The following is a 13,396-nucleotide window of genomic DNA, read 5'->3' as shown; positions in this document are numbered from 1 at the left end:
TTCTCTACGTTTTTCTGTGAAAGACGATTATTGCCAAGGTTGCCCAAAATCTTCGACTGATAATGTAAGCGTCACTCTGATGAAGTATAAAATTAATAAAAATCAAAGAAAATATGATCCATAAAATGATTACAGATGAATTCGTCTTCAATGTCAAGGCTGTATCACATATATCCAGCAAACGTTTTTGATTCCTGAAGAAATAAGTATAATGGGTTCCTCAAACGTAAATTTAAACTCAAAATTAATACTTTTAAGCATATTTCGTAATATTTTCTTCAATTATTTAAAAAAGTTGGGTTCATTTTCATAAGGTCACTTTAGTTGGTATTTTTTTGTAACCGACTTATTGAAATTTTCTAAAAAAGTTCTTTGCCTGGTAGTTAATATAATAAATTCAAAGTGTGAAAAGTAAAAATGGAGCGGAGTTAGTTTTGAAAATTACATGCAATATTTACTCATATAATCTCAGAAAGGAATTACAAAATTATAATAAGACGGAATTATTAGTGATGAAATTTTTTACTACAAGTAATACCAATACTTGATTTTTTCCACCAGCTTATTTATGACGTCGCCTTAAACACAGAAAATATAATTTTACAACAAAATTATCTTGATTATTTTTAAAAAAATGAATAATAAAACGTTGCAAAAAAAAAAAGTTATTATCAACATTTACATACTCCAAACATCATCTTAATAAAGAAATGAAAACTTCCTTGTATTCTATGAGCACACAACCGAAATATTATATTAAACCTAATCAGTCCTCGAACCGATCGCATACTTCATTATATAGCTGTGTAATCTAACTATTACATTAAAAACTGCATTTGGATAGCACCAATATGCTTTGTACAAGCACTTTAATTGTTTTAAGCTTTATTAAAATAACTTTTATCTTATGTGTAGATAATAGAGTTTTACAAGAAATTATTCCTACCAATTAGGATTTTGATCATGAATATTATTCCGATAACCAAAATTTTTAGCGATTTAGCCAATTGACTTTTAAATCTTATACAAAACATTTTAAAATTTATGACTTCTTTGATTGTGCCATACAAAACTATTATTGTTTCTGAATGAACCTGATATACATAGTTTTAGTATTAATAACATCATTGTTCTAGTATTAATTTATGTGATTTTCATGGTGGGTCACTTACTTTAACCTTTAAAATAGAGTTCTACAAAAGCAGGAATCATAGCGCGGAAAGATTTCTTATACCTATATTTTTATGCACAATGTTTCAAATGTGGTCTAGTAAAATGTATATAATATGTACTTGATAATATAATACTTTATGTATTTATTAGAAATTTTTTTTCAGTATCAGCAGTTAATGATCATTTAGCTTAGTCTCTGCTGCTATTCAGATATAAGAACTCAGTAATATATATTTCATTGATGTTGCGTATGATGGCACTCTGTTCCAGTCCACAGAATAAAAATGATTGATGGTAGATGATTATGATAACACTATTATTTTAAGAAAAGTAGAGTCCATAATTTTGTTAACTAAAACAACTTGATTCTTGATTCTTCTTCTTCTTCTTGAGTTAGTGCTATTATGCACTTTTACTTAATAATAGCTGGGGGGCTTATCTCTACCCCACACTAGGCTTTAACTAGGCTAAAAAAAAAACATATCATTTATTTGTCTTATAGTTGATGACGGACCTTAAATCAGCATATCTTCCTGAGAGTCCAAAAGTGGACTTGAGGATTGTTAGGGCGGGGTTAATTAGCGTATCAACTTTAGTGAATAATTTTAGAGCTCTGTCTCTGATATATTTTTTCACTGAGTCAATCCTAAGACCTCTATGTATGTCTGTTGATCTAATATACCATTGAATCTTAAACAGTTTTCTTAAAGCCAGGTTTTGAGCTATCTGTAATGCTTTAAGGTAGTATTTGAGGCTTTGCTATATGTAACACATCCGTACAGTAGTGCAGGTCTAATTACTTGCGTATAAAGTAACTTTCTGTTTTTAAAGTTGAAGTGATAATTATTAAATAGCGGCTTTAATAAATGTAGAATATTAGAGCAGCTATTCCGTTTGTATTTCAAATGTTTAAGCCAATTGAACCGTTTGTCAAAAGTGGCCCCCAGATATTTTATGTTATCCTCCCACTGTATCTCCGTGTCGCAAACACTCACTCTTGGAGGATGCTGTCTTCTTTTTCGAGTTATAAATATAGCCTTGGTTTTGTCATTATTAATTTTAATCTTCCATTTTTGGAATTATTCCACCATAAGGTCTATATTTCCCTGTAAAGTGTTGCTTACATTTATGGCATCCCGATCCTGCTACTATTGATCGGGCGGACGAAAGAGTGCTGTTAATTTTAGTACGGAAAGACCTTTCTTGCAGGAAGCTATCAATGATTTTAGTCAAATCGCTAGGGATCCCAAAACGGATTCCAGACCTTGTCAAAAGCTTTGGCTATGTCAAATATAATCATCCCGGATCCACCATTTCTATCGAGAGTTTTCCGCAGTAGACAATTCTGTTTATATGAATTTTATTTTGATTTATTTGTTTAAAACTATGAGGTTAATATTTGTTTATCAATATAGTTGGCTATGATTTGCTCTCTTTTAGAATTATTTGGAACAAAGTAATGTGATTCAAACTCGAAGATATATAATTTCTGTACAAAAAACATAAATTAAAAGTTAATATACTGAATTTAAAAACACTTCCTGTACTTATGTATCTATTATCGAACACTATTCGATAATAGATCATTATTCTACTTTTTTAATGGTCATGTGCCAAATCGAATAGAAGTAATATGGGACATTACTCTAACAAAACCTCAAATTTTTTATATTCTACACTAAAGTTCCTCTCGTAATATGTAATTTGTTTTGGTATTTCTGATATAAGATTAAAAATCTTTATAACTATGTATATTAGATAAAATAATTGTGTTATATAATATGGTCAAATTATTCTTATATGCCTCAGTTATGCGATACTTAACCATAGCTGGGAAGACCACAAAAGAAAGTTAAATTATAAGTGGCGTTGGCTATGGCGGGGGCAACACTAAATTTTTATAACTTCATTTAGCATATAAAAACAGCAGAATAGAGTGCAGCGATTATGCTAAGCCAAGAACGCAGATAACTTCATACAAAACTGAAGTGAATAAAGCAGCAACACTAGTAATCATGGCCATTCTGATTCAAAGATATAAGCGATCTGATATGAAACAAATACCTGAACGCACGTACATATACCGCCGAACAAAGGTGCAGGCACGAGCAACTATAATAGGAGCAAAACCAAAATAAAGCAGAAACAACAACAATACAAGGAATGTAGCGATTCTACGTTACATATATAAAAAAGTGGTTCTGAGCCATTATTGTTTCTGTTGGTCAAGTTAACGTATTTCTTTGTGACCATAATTTATATGTGCGCTAGACCGCAACCTTTTGGTTGAAAATAAAATAAAGTGGGGAAAAAATTAAAATAAATAAATATGCTTTATAAGGTACTAGTAATCGCATAAAGCAGAAACAAAAAGTATTCAAACAAACCACAATGTGCGCAATGTGCAACACTTGCAACCGCAAAGATATTGAATTTCAAGCGTCTAACGATTATAATTATGAAGTTGTGCATCACTTGCATTGCCGCAACGGCTGCAGCAGGAGACTGCCACAATCGAAAATTAACAGAGTAACAAATGCAGTAGAAGAACAGCATTTTTGCGCTTATGAATCATATTTGTGCAGCCAGCAATCAAACCAGCTACACGGACTTCAGATCTGAAAACATTGCTGGACTGTCTTCAGCTGGCCACAGATTCATGCAGCAACACGTACCAAAAATACATTTTTCTACTGCTATACACCGCTAAATGATCAATTGATAATAAAGTATTGCTTACCCTGCTTAAGGCTGAATCATAGCTCATGTGCATGTATGTTTAATTTCTTACTAGAAGTTACTGCATAATTACTATTTATTGCCAGCTATCTGAGAGAATACATCTTTGATTTGGGTTAGCAGCACAGGAATTTTATGTATGTACCGTGGAGTATCGCATGAATGGTACACCGTGCAATGCATTCAGTTGCTGTATCTTCTCCATATGATGGCAGACACGTATGCATCGATATGCTGGAACGCTTATTGATGGCTCGAATATTTGATTTGTTACTCTAGGGTATCGTCTATATTATTGACCACTTGATCCTGTAGATATCATTAATTTCTGTATAAAGTATCAACTTCATTACAGCACGTTGACTTGCTGAATGTTCTGCACACTAGAATTTCCAGGAAAATATTTTAAGTATATGAAGTATACGAAACCCAAATTTTATATTTATTTGATTAAAGTTTAGTTAAAAGGTGATTTCTGAATTCTAAAATTAGACATTTTTGAAGTATGGTATGTATATGTATATAATAGTGTGAAAATTTCAAATGATATGTCATATTATGAATTTCGGATAACTACGATAATTCCATTATTAATTGATTATTATAAATGAAGTCATATTTTCATAATGTATTGCAATAAATTTAATTTTACTGATATTAAAAATCTGAGCTTCAATGAGTTCTTTATCTAATAATAGTTAAATGTGTAATAATTATTATAATTATATGAATATGTTATAATTACAATTTAATAATTCTATATAGGTATTATAATGATAATTAACAAATCTAAAAAACTTTGACTGCACAAACATATCATAGATGTATAGCCTGTCACATGATATATTATTCGATATTTCTTGCTAGTTTGTTGAAGTCTACTCTGGATTCGACATATATGGTTCCTTTCCAAAGAATTGTAGAGACCCTGGAAAATATCCGGCAACGCCCAAATTTAATGTGTACAATTCATTCGTATACTAAAATCTCGTTTTATTGAACAATAACTTCAAAACCATTGTTGTTTAGTATATGTCTGATATCTATAATTATGTTATTGAAATGCTATACATCAAAACATATAGCATTTTAAATAATTGTGATATCAGTTACATAGCCAAATAATGTAGTGTGTGAGAGAAAATTCAGTTTCAGAGTGCCATCAGACATGACGTTCCAAACAGTTAGTAGAGCTAGTACTAATCCTGGAAGAACACTTTTTGTAATTCTAGTTATTTTATCAAGAGAATGTAAGTATGATTATTTCAAAATAGCTTTCAATTATTTTATTTAATTATTCAAGTACTCTAAGCAATTCCTGATATTTGTAGAGAACGATACTTTTCTTTATTTACAACATTATATCCAATATGCGGATTGGATTATACCATCTTCTTGATATAATCAGCTCTGGCTGTTTATCTGTGTTCAATAGAAGAACAAACCGCTGCTTCTTTCATGCATCTGTTGATAGATTTATATTCAAGCAGTTTATAAACAGCTTCGAGAAAATCTTTTGCTTATACAGGGTTATGGAAGTGTTTACTCTGCTATAGCTCAAAGTTTCCAAACAGGTGATTGGGATGATATCTTGAATATGTGACATTGGAACTGTTGGATACAATAGCGTTATCTATTGTTTTATTACTCATATACATTATATAATTAAAATATGAATTTGCTTTAAAGTTACAACTACCTTCTTTTTTGCACGGAGGTAATTAATGTTGAAAAGTATCTTCGAAGCGAATAATTAAAAATAATAAAATAAAAAGACAATAAAAGGAACAATTAATTTTTTACTAATAAAGTTCCCATTTTTGTATATGAAAAATCAATATAAATTTAAATAATTATAAATTCTTCAGAATAAGCGATATCATATCCTAAAAAAATTCAAAAGGTACAAAATGATTTATTTGTTGTTAATTAAATGCTTAAGAATTAAAAGCAACAAGTTTGCTGCAACATTGTTGATAAAGAAGGTGTTGCCGTACCAAACGATGTTCGGCTATAAACTGAAAATGGTTATGAGTAAGTACAGTAATTAATGATGCTACAGAGACCGGTAAGTTAACGAATTCCAATTTAAAATTTTTACTGGTAGAAATAAATTTAACAAAATTACTTGTTTGTCAAGGGTTAAGTACTCTGCATTTTTATTCGCTATGTAAAACAGTAACTACACAGTTGAAAGGGTTTAAGCGATTGTAATTAATTTTAAAAACTGCAGTTTAATGAAAAATGTTCTGGAAAATGAGCTACAATAGAAGAAATTTTTTTATAACGATTTATGTTTTGTTAGTTTTCAAAACAGAAATGCATTATGTATATCCATATTCGTTAGATATATTCAATTTATAGAATAATTTATTAAAAATGTAAAATATGTTAGGAATAAAATGTTTATTGCGTTTCTAAGAGTACTACTAGGTGCACTGAAATGAAAGTTGAGTGAATAAAATAATTTGATGAGTAAATTTAACTTGAATTTTTGATTCCGAACACTTTTTTGTCCAATAATAATAAGTAAGTTCATTTGATACCTAATTATACCTCATATACCTAAAACAATCTTTTCGCATATTAAATTGTTCAATTAACAAAAAATCTGAGCTCAAATTTTTGACTTCTACTTGCATCACCCAACATCTTCGCGAAAAGGATATACCTATTTAAGAACATTGGTGGTACAGCAATGGTTGATATTAAAAGGTTCTGCTCACAATAAGCAACTTCAAACATATAAATTATGTTTGATAGCCAATTTATGACCTTTATTTGTCTAATAGATGTCTCTATGAAGGATATTCCCTTATTGAAACTGAGGATTCTATGTGTGAAATGCAAGATAGAGTAATACTCACTGATTTTTGTTTTTAACATACACTGAAAGACTAAGCAAATAAAAATCTGTGTCAAAACTTTAGACTAGCTCTTGAAGCACTGGATTACATTATTGATAGCCCTGCTATTATGACATCAACAAAACTATAGTGTTTGTAAAATTCACCACCAAAGTTTTGGTCAAAAACAAGTTCTATATATCAATATATTGACTTTATTGAAAGATTTTCGAATTACGGCATGAGTAGCTACCGAGATGTCATATTAAAATATATAATAATAACAAAAATAATGGGTCCAAAAGAAGCATGTATACAATTTGTAAATAAAACATAGATTTCAATTAAATCCTAACAATCCATAACTTAATAAGTTTTTTCGGGTATTGTTATTAGTATAAGAATTTTTGAGTACCTATAAATCTCATCAATACGGTCAGTAAAGCTTATGTTACCAGTCTTAATATATCATAACTATAACAATAAGCTTTTGGAATAAACTTTTAAAGAAGTATGTATACAATTTGTACGTAAAACATAGATTTCAATAAAAATCCTAACAATCCATAACTTAATGAGTTTTTTCGCGTATTTTTAATAGTATAAGAATTTTTTGAGTACCTATAAATCTCATCAATACGTTTAGTAAAGCTTATGTTATCAGTCTTAATATATCATAACTATAACAATAAGCTTTTGGAATAAACTTTTAAACTGTCAAACATAATTAATCGTTTATGCTTTGATATTGATATCAAAATTCATATTTAAAAAAAAACATAGATATTAATTACTGATGAGTTATTCTTATTTCCTGTTTAAAATTTTACGACACAGTTTCAAAAAATTAGCTTGACAAAATGTTAAAGCCAAAGAAATTATTTAATTTTCAAATATTTCGTTATGTGGACACATTTCGCCATGCAGTTTATATTGATTATAAGGAAGGTTCCAAAGAACGTGATCTACTTAAAGCTGCATTGAAGACTGTGATCGAAACTCAATATAAAATTCCACTTATAGTGGGTCCGGAGAAAATAATGAGCGGCGATCAACAATTGCAGTACATGCCACATAATCACCGCCAACCTATTGCCGAGTTTTATAATGCCAACGCGCGTCAGGTTAAGAAGGCAGTTGATTCAGTACGATATATACATAGCATGTGGAAAAATGTTAGCCATGAGGAACGAGCCGCAATATGGAACCGAGCAGCTGATGATATTGAAACAAAGAGTCGTCACATTCTAAACGCTGCCAACATGTTAAGCCAGGGGAAAACCTATAAAGATGCGGAAGCAGACACTTGTCGGCTAATCAATGGACTAAGACAATATGCAGTTGCAAGTGTGAATATTTCTAAAAAAGAGCTTAAAAATGAAAACCCTACCAAGGTAAAATCGACTTTTTATCTTCGTCCAATCGATGGGTTCGTTGTCGCTATAGCGCCAAATAATATGACTTCGATATCACTACAATTAGCTGCCATCCCTGCTTTAATGGGTAATTGTGTGCTCTGGAAACCATCGCGGCGTAATACGCTCTCCAGTTTTATAGCGTTTCAGGCGCTACGACATGCGGGCTTACCAGATGGCGTCATCAATTTTCTGCCAATGAATAGTCAATTTTTTTATAATTGCTGTAGATCATATGAAGACTTGGCAGGTATAAATTTTAGTGGCACTACACACTATTTTCTAACAATGTGGGAGAAGGCATTGATGTTTGTATCAAACCGCCGTGGTATGCCACGTGTTCTTGGTGAGATGAGTTCGAAAAACTTTCATTTAATACATAATTCGGCTGACTTAAAACGTGCAGCTGAGGATACAGTAGAAGCAGCATTCACACATTCTGGACAAATTTGTTCTTCATGTTCTCGACTTTATGTGCCAAAATCTATTTGGCCTGATTTTAAAACATACATGTGCTTAAAATTATCAACTCTGAAAGTGGGAGATCCAGCAAATTTTGACTGTTTTACTTCTGCTGTTGCCGGCAGAGCTGTGTACCAATATATTCTTAGCTATATAAAGTCTGCACACAATAGAAAAACTACGAAAGTTATTTACGATGGAGGTTATAATGACACATGGGGATACTTTATTGAACCGACAATAATTAGATGCGAAGATCCTCTTGATCCATTAATGAAGTATGAAATCAATGGGCCAGTACTTTCTGTATATGTTTTCGACGAATCCGATATGGATAAGGTTTTTGACTTAATTTCGAATACGTCACGTTATGCATTTACTGGTTCGGTATACGCAACTACTGAGGACTTTATTGAATGCGCTAAAATGAAATTAGTTAACGCTTGTAGTAATCTATTTATTAATGGTAAATGCACTGGTTCAGTGCATGGTAAAGTTCTTTTCAGTGGTACTAGATATTCCGGTAATAAAAACCGCTCCAATGTTTCAAATAATTTGTTTAACTGGTGTTCACCACAAATGGTTGAAGAAACGTTTGAAGAAAAACCAAAAGGAGAGAAGAAACCGGGAAAGGCAAATGACATTTGCGCAGCTATTAAGGCTAAAGCTGCGGGAGCAGGTGTTGCAGCAAAAGATGCTAAAGGGACAGGTGCAGCAGCAAAAGATGCTAAACCCCCATGTGGTGCAGCGAAAGATGCTAAAGGAACTGCTCCTCCTGTCAAAGCAGGAGATGCTAAAGGAACTGCTCCTCCCGTCAAAGCAGGAGATGCTAAAGACCCATGTGGTGCAGCGAAAGGTGCTAAGGGGACAGGTGTAGCAGCAAAAGCTGCTAAAGACCCATGTGGTGCAGCGAAAGATGCTAAAGGAACTGCTCCTCCTGTCAAAGCAGGAGATGCTAAAGGAACTGCTCCTCCCGCCAAAGCAGGAGATTGTAAAGGAACTGCTCCTCCCGCCAAAGCAGGAGAGGCTAAAGACCCATGTGTTAAACCAGGAGATGATAAAGGAAAAAAATAATACATTTGTAATTTAATTAATTTTTAATGTGAAATATGTATTTATTTAGTAAAATTTAATAAAATATATTTTATATACTTTTGCGTATACAGATAAATTAAAGTGACAATAGCCGATCCGGACATCAATGATATTGTAGACTTCTTGAGCTGCCAAACGTTACATGGTTTTTTTTGAATAATATAATAATATCTGAGATGTATATATCAGTTCATTCTTTAGAACTATTAAAATTAAAAGCTGCAAATGCAAAAACCAATTATTCTACTAGAGCACACATATATCTCTTTTACTTTAAGCAGAAGCAGACACAATCTGCTAACGTTGGTCATTACAGATCTATGTATGGCGTTTATGCTTGCAACAGGATAAGGTAAATTAAGTAGCAACTTCTGTAGAAGCTGTCAGTATGAGACAAGTTACGAGCCTCAATTTTTAAAAGAAATCACAATCCGTTTCTTTCAAAGCAATTAATTAATCTCTTGCGCGTTTACTACTTTGGGAAATCAGCACAGGTGAGTTAAATTGTGTTTCATGAGTATATGCAGTTTAGGAAAATCGGATGTATGTATCGTTTGAGGAGTCGGCCACACATGTGCTGTTAGAACGCGCTGCGCTAATGCACGTACGGAATAGACTCCTGGGAATGTATATTCTTACGGAAGAGGAAATAAGACTCTGTAAAGTAGGTTCTATACTACTTTTTATTGATGCAACAGGGTTAAGAAACCTATTCTAAACCCTGAAGGGAGCACAATAGACCCGACGGTTGAAGTGCCACATGCCCTAACAATAATATTAATAATCGTTTAAGTTGGAACTGCCATTGTAATAATGATAGACAAAAGTTATTTGTTGATATAATCTATATTTTAATATAATTTATTTATAACTTATAATGTAGGGATATTGCTATTTTATTTTATGGTAAGAGAAGGAGAATAAATCCAATATGAGAGAGTTATAGTATTGTTATTTTATTTGGTTATAATGTGCCATTATATATTAGACGTATATATTTTTTCATTTTGTTCTAAATTATTCATGTCTTGAACGTTATCTAGTAATTCACTTTCTGCATTCTTGATAGAAAAAAGTGAAAGATTTGATGCTTTTCTTAATTCAACTAAGAAAAGTGAAAGACTCTTAATGTGATTTCACATCTGCAGATGGAATTTGAAACTATCTTAGCAAATATTTGTGTCACATAAGTCACGCTCAGAGCAGTGAATGTAGGCTACGGATAGAAGCAGCACACAAAATACTAAAAATGATTATTTTTATCTTTTTTATTCTCTTACAATATTATTTTGCATATGTTTTTGCATATTAAAATTGAGAATAATTTAATGGGCCATAAAAAATTTATTTGACATAAAATTATAATGAAGTCACTCCTCGGTACGAGTAGTTGTTGAGGGTATGTCACACAACGAACTCACGACCAAAAACAGAATTCTGGAATTCATTCGAAGGTGTGCGATGAGATGGAAATCGATGTTGAAAGTGCATATACTTGTTTAGTGCAGAATAAAGCAACTAAAGCAGCAGGAGTTTCTACACTTTGTGTTGTGAAGTAGTGCTCCAAACTTTACTGTTATGATGTTTGCATTTGAAAATCATTTAAAATCCTGAATGAGTACTTTTAGAGCTTTGAATTGAATATTATGCATATGAGATACTAGTATCTACAAACGGAAGCGTGTGAGCACTTCAGTAACGTAACACAACAGCACAGGAGTGAAGAATTGGAGAGGGTTTCTAAGAGTTCGCATGGAAGAATTTTGCAAACGAAAGTAAAGTAAAGTAAAGTTAAGTGAATTTTGGTAAAATATTGAAAATAAGTGTGAGAAGAATGAAGACGATGAGTTTGATAAGTACTGCATGACAAACTGATGCTAAGATGAGTTCAGTGTCATGCAGTCTCAAAACTTCATTAGTGCCAGGTTGAAGGCAAAACCGAATTATAAGTTAAATTAGCAAAAAATGTTTATATGTTAAATTTTAATTTAAAAAAAAAAAATCAAAAAAAAAAAGAACCAAGAAAAGAAAATAATATTAATAATAAGAAATTATCAGATATTCTATTTTTAAAGAGCATTCAATTTGACTTCGTCATTCAATGCAAAAGAGGAAAAGGCAAAAAATCAGAAATCACGGCACGTCGTGACAACAAATCCAGTGGAACGAATAGTGAAATGATCAATTTCTTAAAACTGCAAAAAATATAACTATAAAACAAAAAAAATCTTTAAAAGAAATGCTAAATAAGTTAAGGAAAAGTAACTTAGGTTGATTTCATTATTTAAGACCTCTTAGCACATCCTTGGCTTGTGTGCTGCATTGCTGTTGCTTTTTGAGTTGCATTGAAAAGTCACTTCAGCTATTTGTTGATGAAGTTGCTCTACACCTTTTGCAACTACTGCCATTGCTATTGCTACTGCTGCTGTTGCTGGTGTTGTTGCTGGTATTAATGCTGTTACTATTGCTGCTGTTGCTGCTGCTGCTGCTGGTGATGTACTTCTCCGCATACGTACGTGCTGATGCAGAAGCACGTATTTACTGATAGCTGGCATGCAGTGCTCCTCTATGATGAATTAGTCGCTTGCCATGTCATGACAATGTAACTGGCATGCAATTTTCTTCCTCAAACTTTTTCCCGAATCTGCCATAAACAAACTGCAACCATAAAAATATCTTGCGCTAAATGAGCAGCTCAATTGACAAATCGTTCATTTGTTTCTTGATAATTTTGTAGCCTTTGGAACAATTTTTCGTTGTCGTGTACTGCAATAAGTAACCCGGTGTCTTATTTATTATGCAAATAACGTGAGTGGGTGAAATGTGATTAGTTCTGCTCGTTGTTTGTGGTCGATACTTGTTTAAAAGATGCCAAATTAAATTAGTAGGGAAACCAAAAAACAAACAAAAAAAAAAACAAATAGATAAAAATAGTGTTTTTGTACTAAAGGCATAAAAATCATTAATTCAATATCACATAAGCACAGTATCTCTGCATTTTATTAGACTGGCTCTTTTGTTTTTAATTAAAATTTTATTTTAATTTGTTGGCTTGAATAATAATTATTTGTCATTTATATTTTGCTTATTAAATCTATTGTTTAAAGAAACAACAACATATCATACGTGTTGCACATATAAATTTTTTGCTTAAATAAAGAGAAATCCTTTTTCTAATTCCGAAAAGCAATAAAGGACACTACGTGACCGGCATGCCCACAAGCGTTGTATCGGAGTTCTGTTGGCTTTTTTGCAGGAAAATGTTTTGTATGACACTAAATTTGATGACCGCTACAAATCAATACGTGGCAGCCACACTAGGTGAAAGTATTCCGGTGTACCTAGTACATGATCCTCTCTCTTAAATGTTCTTTTTGTTGTTGGTTTGGGTTTATTTTGTTTACGGAAATTACGAAACTCGTAAAATAGTTGTTATTACGTTACGTGTACGTTTTGGTTACGCAAAAAATTCAAAGCAAAAACGTCGGTTTCATTTATGGCTTCTTTGCTCTTTTTTGGGGTTAGAAATTTAAGATAGAAATTACTTTACAATGCTCCATATTGTGGCTAATCAAAATTTTTTATTAAACTGTAAAAAGCATTTTGATTAAACATTAATCTTCGTAAATCGTAAACCAAAAAAGCCTGTAGTACGTGCTCTCTGGA

General features: G+C 31.9%; 1 protein-coding gene across 1 annotated transcript; it reads left to right on the top strand.

The window, feature by feature from the left end:
* Positions 1-7,556: 7,556 nt before the first annotated feature.
* Positions 7,557-9,713, top strand: LOC119672476 (delta-1-pyrroline-5-carboxylate dehydrogenase, mitochondrial-like). Its single transcript, XM_038083536.1, has 2 exons — positions 7,557-9,589; positions 9,662-9,713. The coding sequence occupies exons 1-2, from the start codon at positions 7,619-7,621 to the stop codon at positions 9,707-9,709; spliced, it is 2,019 nt and encodes a 672-aa protein (XP_037939464.1). The 5' UTR covers positions 7,557-7,618; the 3' UTR covers positions 9,710-9,713.
* Positions 9,714-13,396: the final 3,683 nt, after the last annotated feature.

The sequence above is a fragment of the Teleopsis dalmanni genome, chromosome 1, assembly GCF_002237135.1.
Source record: "Teleopsis dalmanni isolate 2A chromosome 1, ASM223713v2, whole genome shotgun sequence".
NCBI classification, from domain to species: domain Eukaryota; kingdom Metazoa; phylum Arthropoda; class Insecta; order Diptera; family Diopsidae; genus Teleopsis; species Teleopsis dalmanni.
This window is presented reverse-complemented; position numbering and strand designations above follow the sequence as displayed.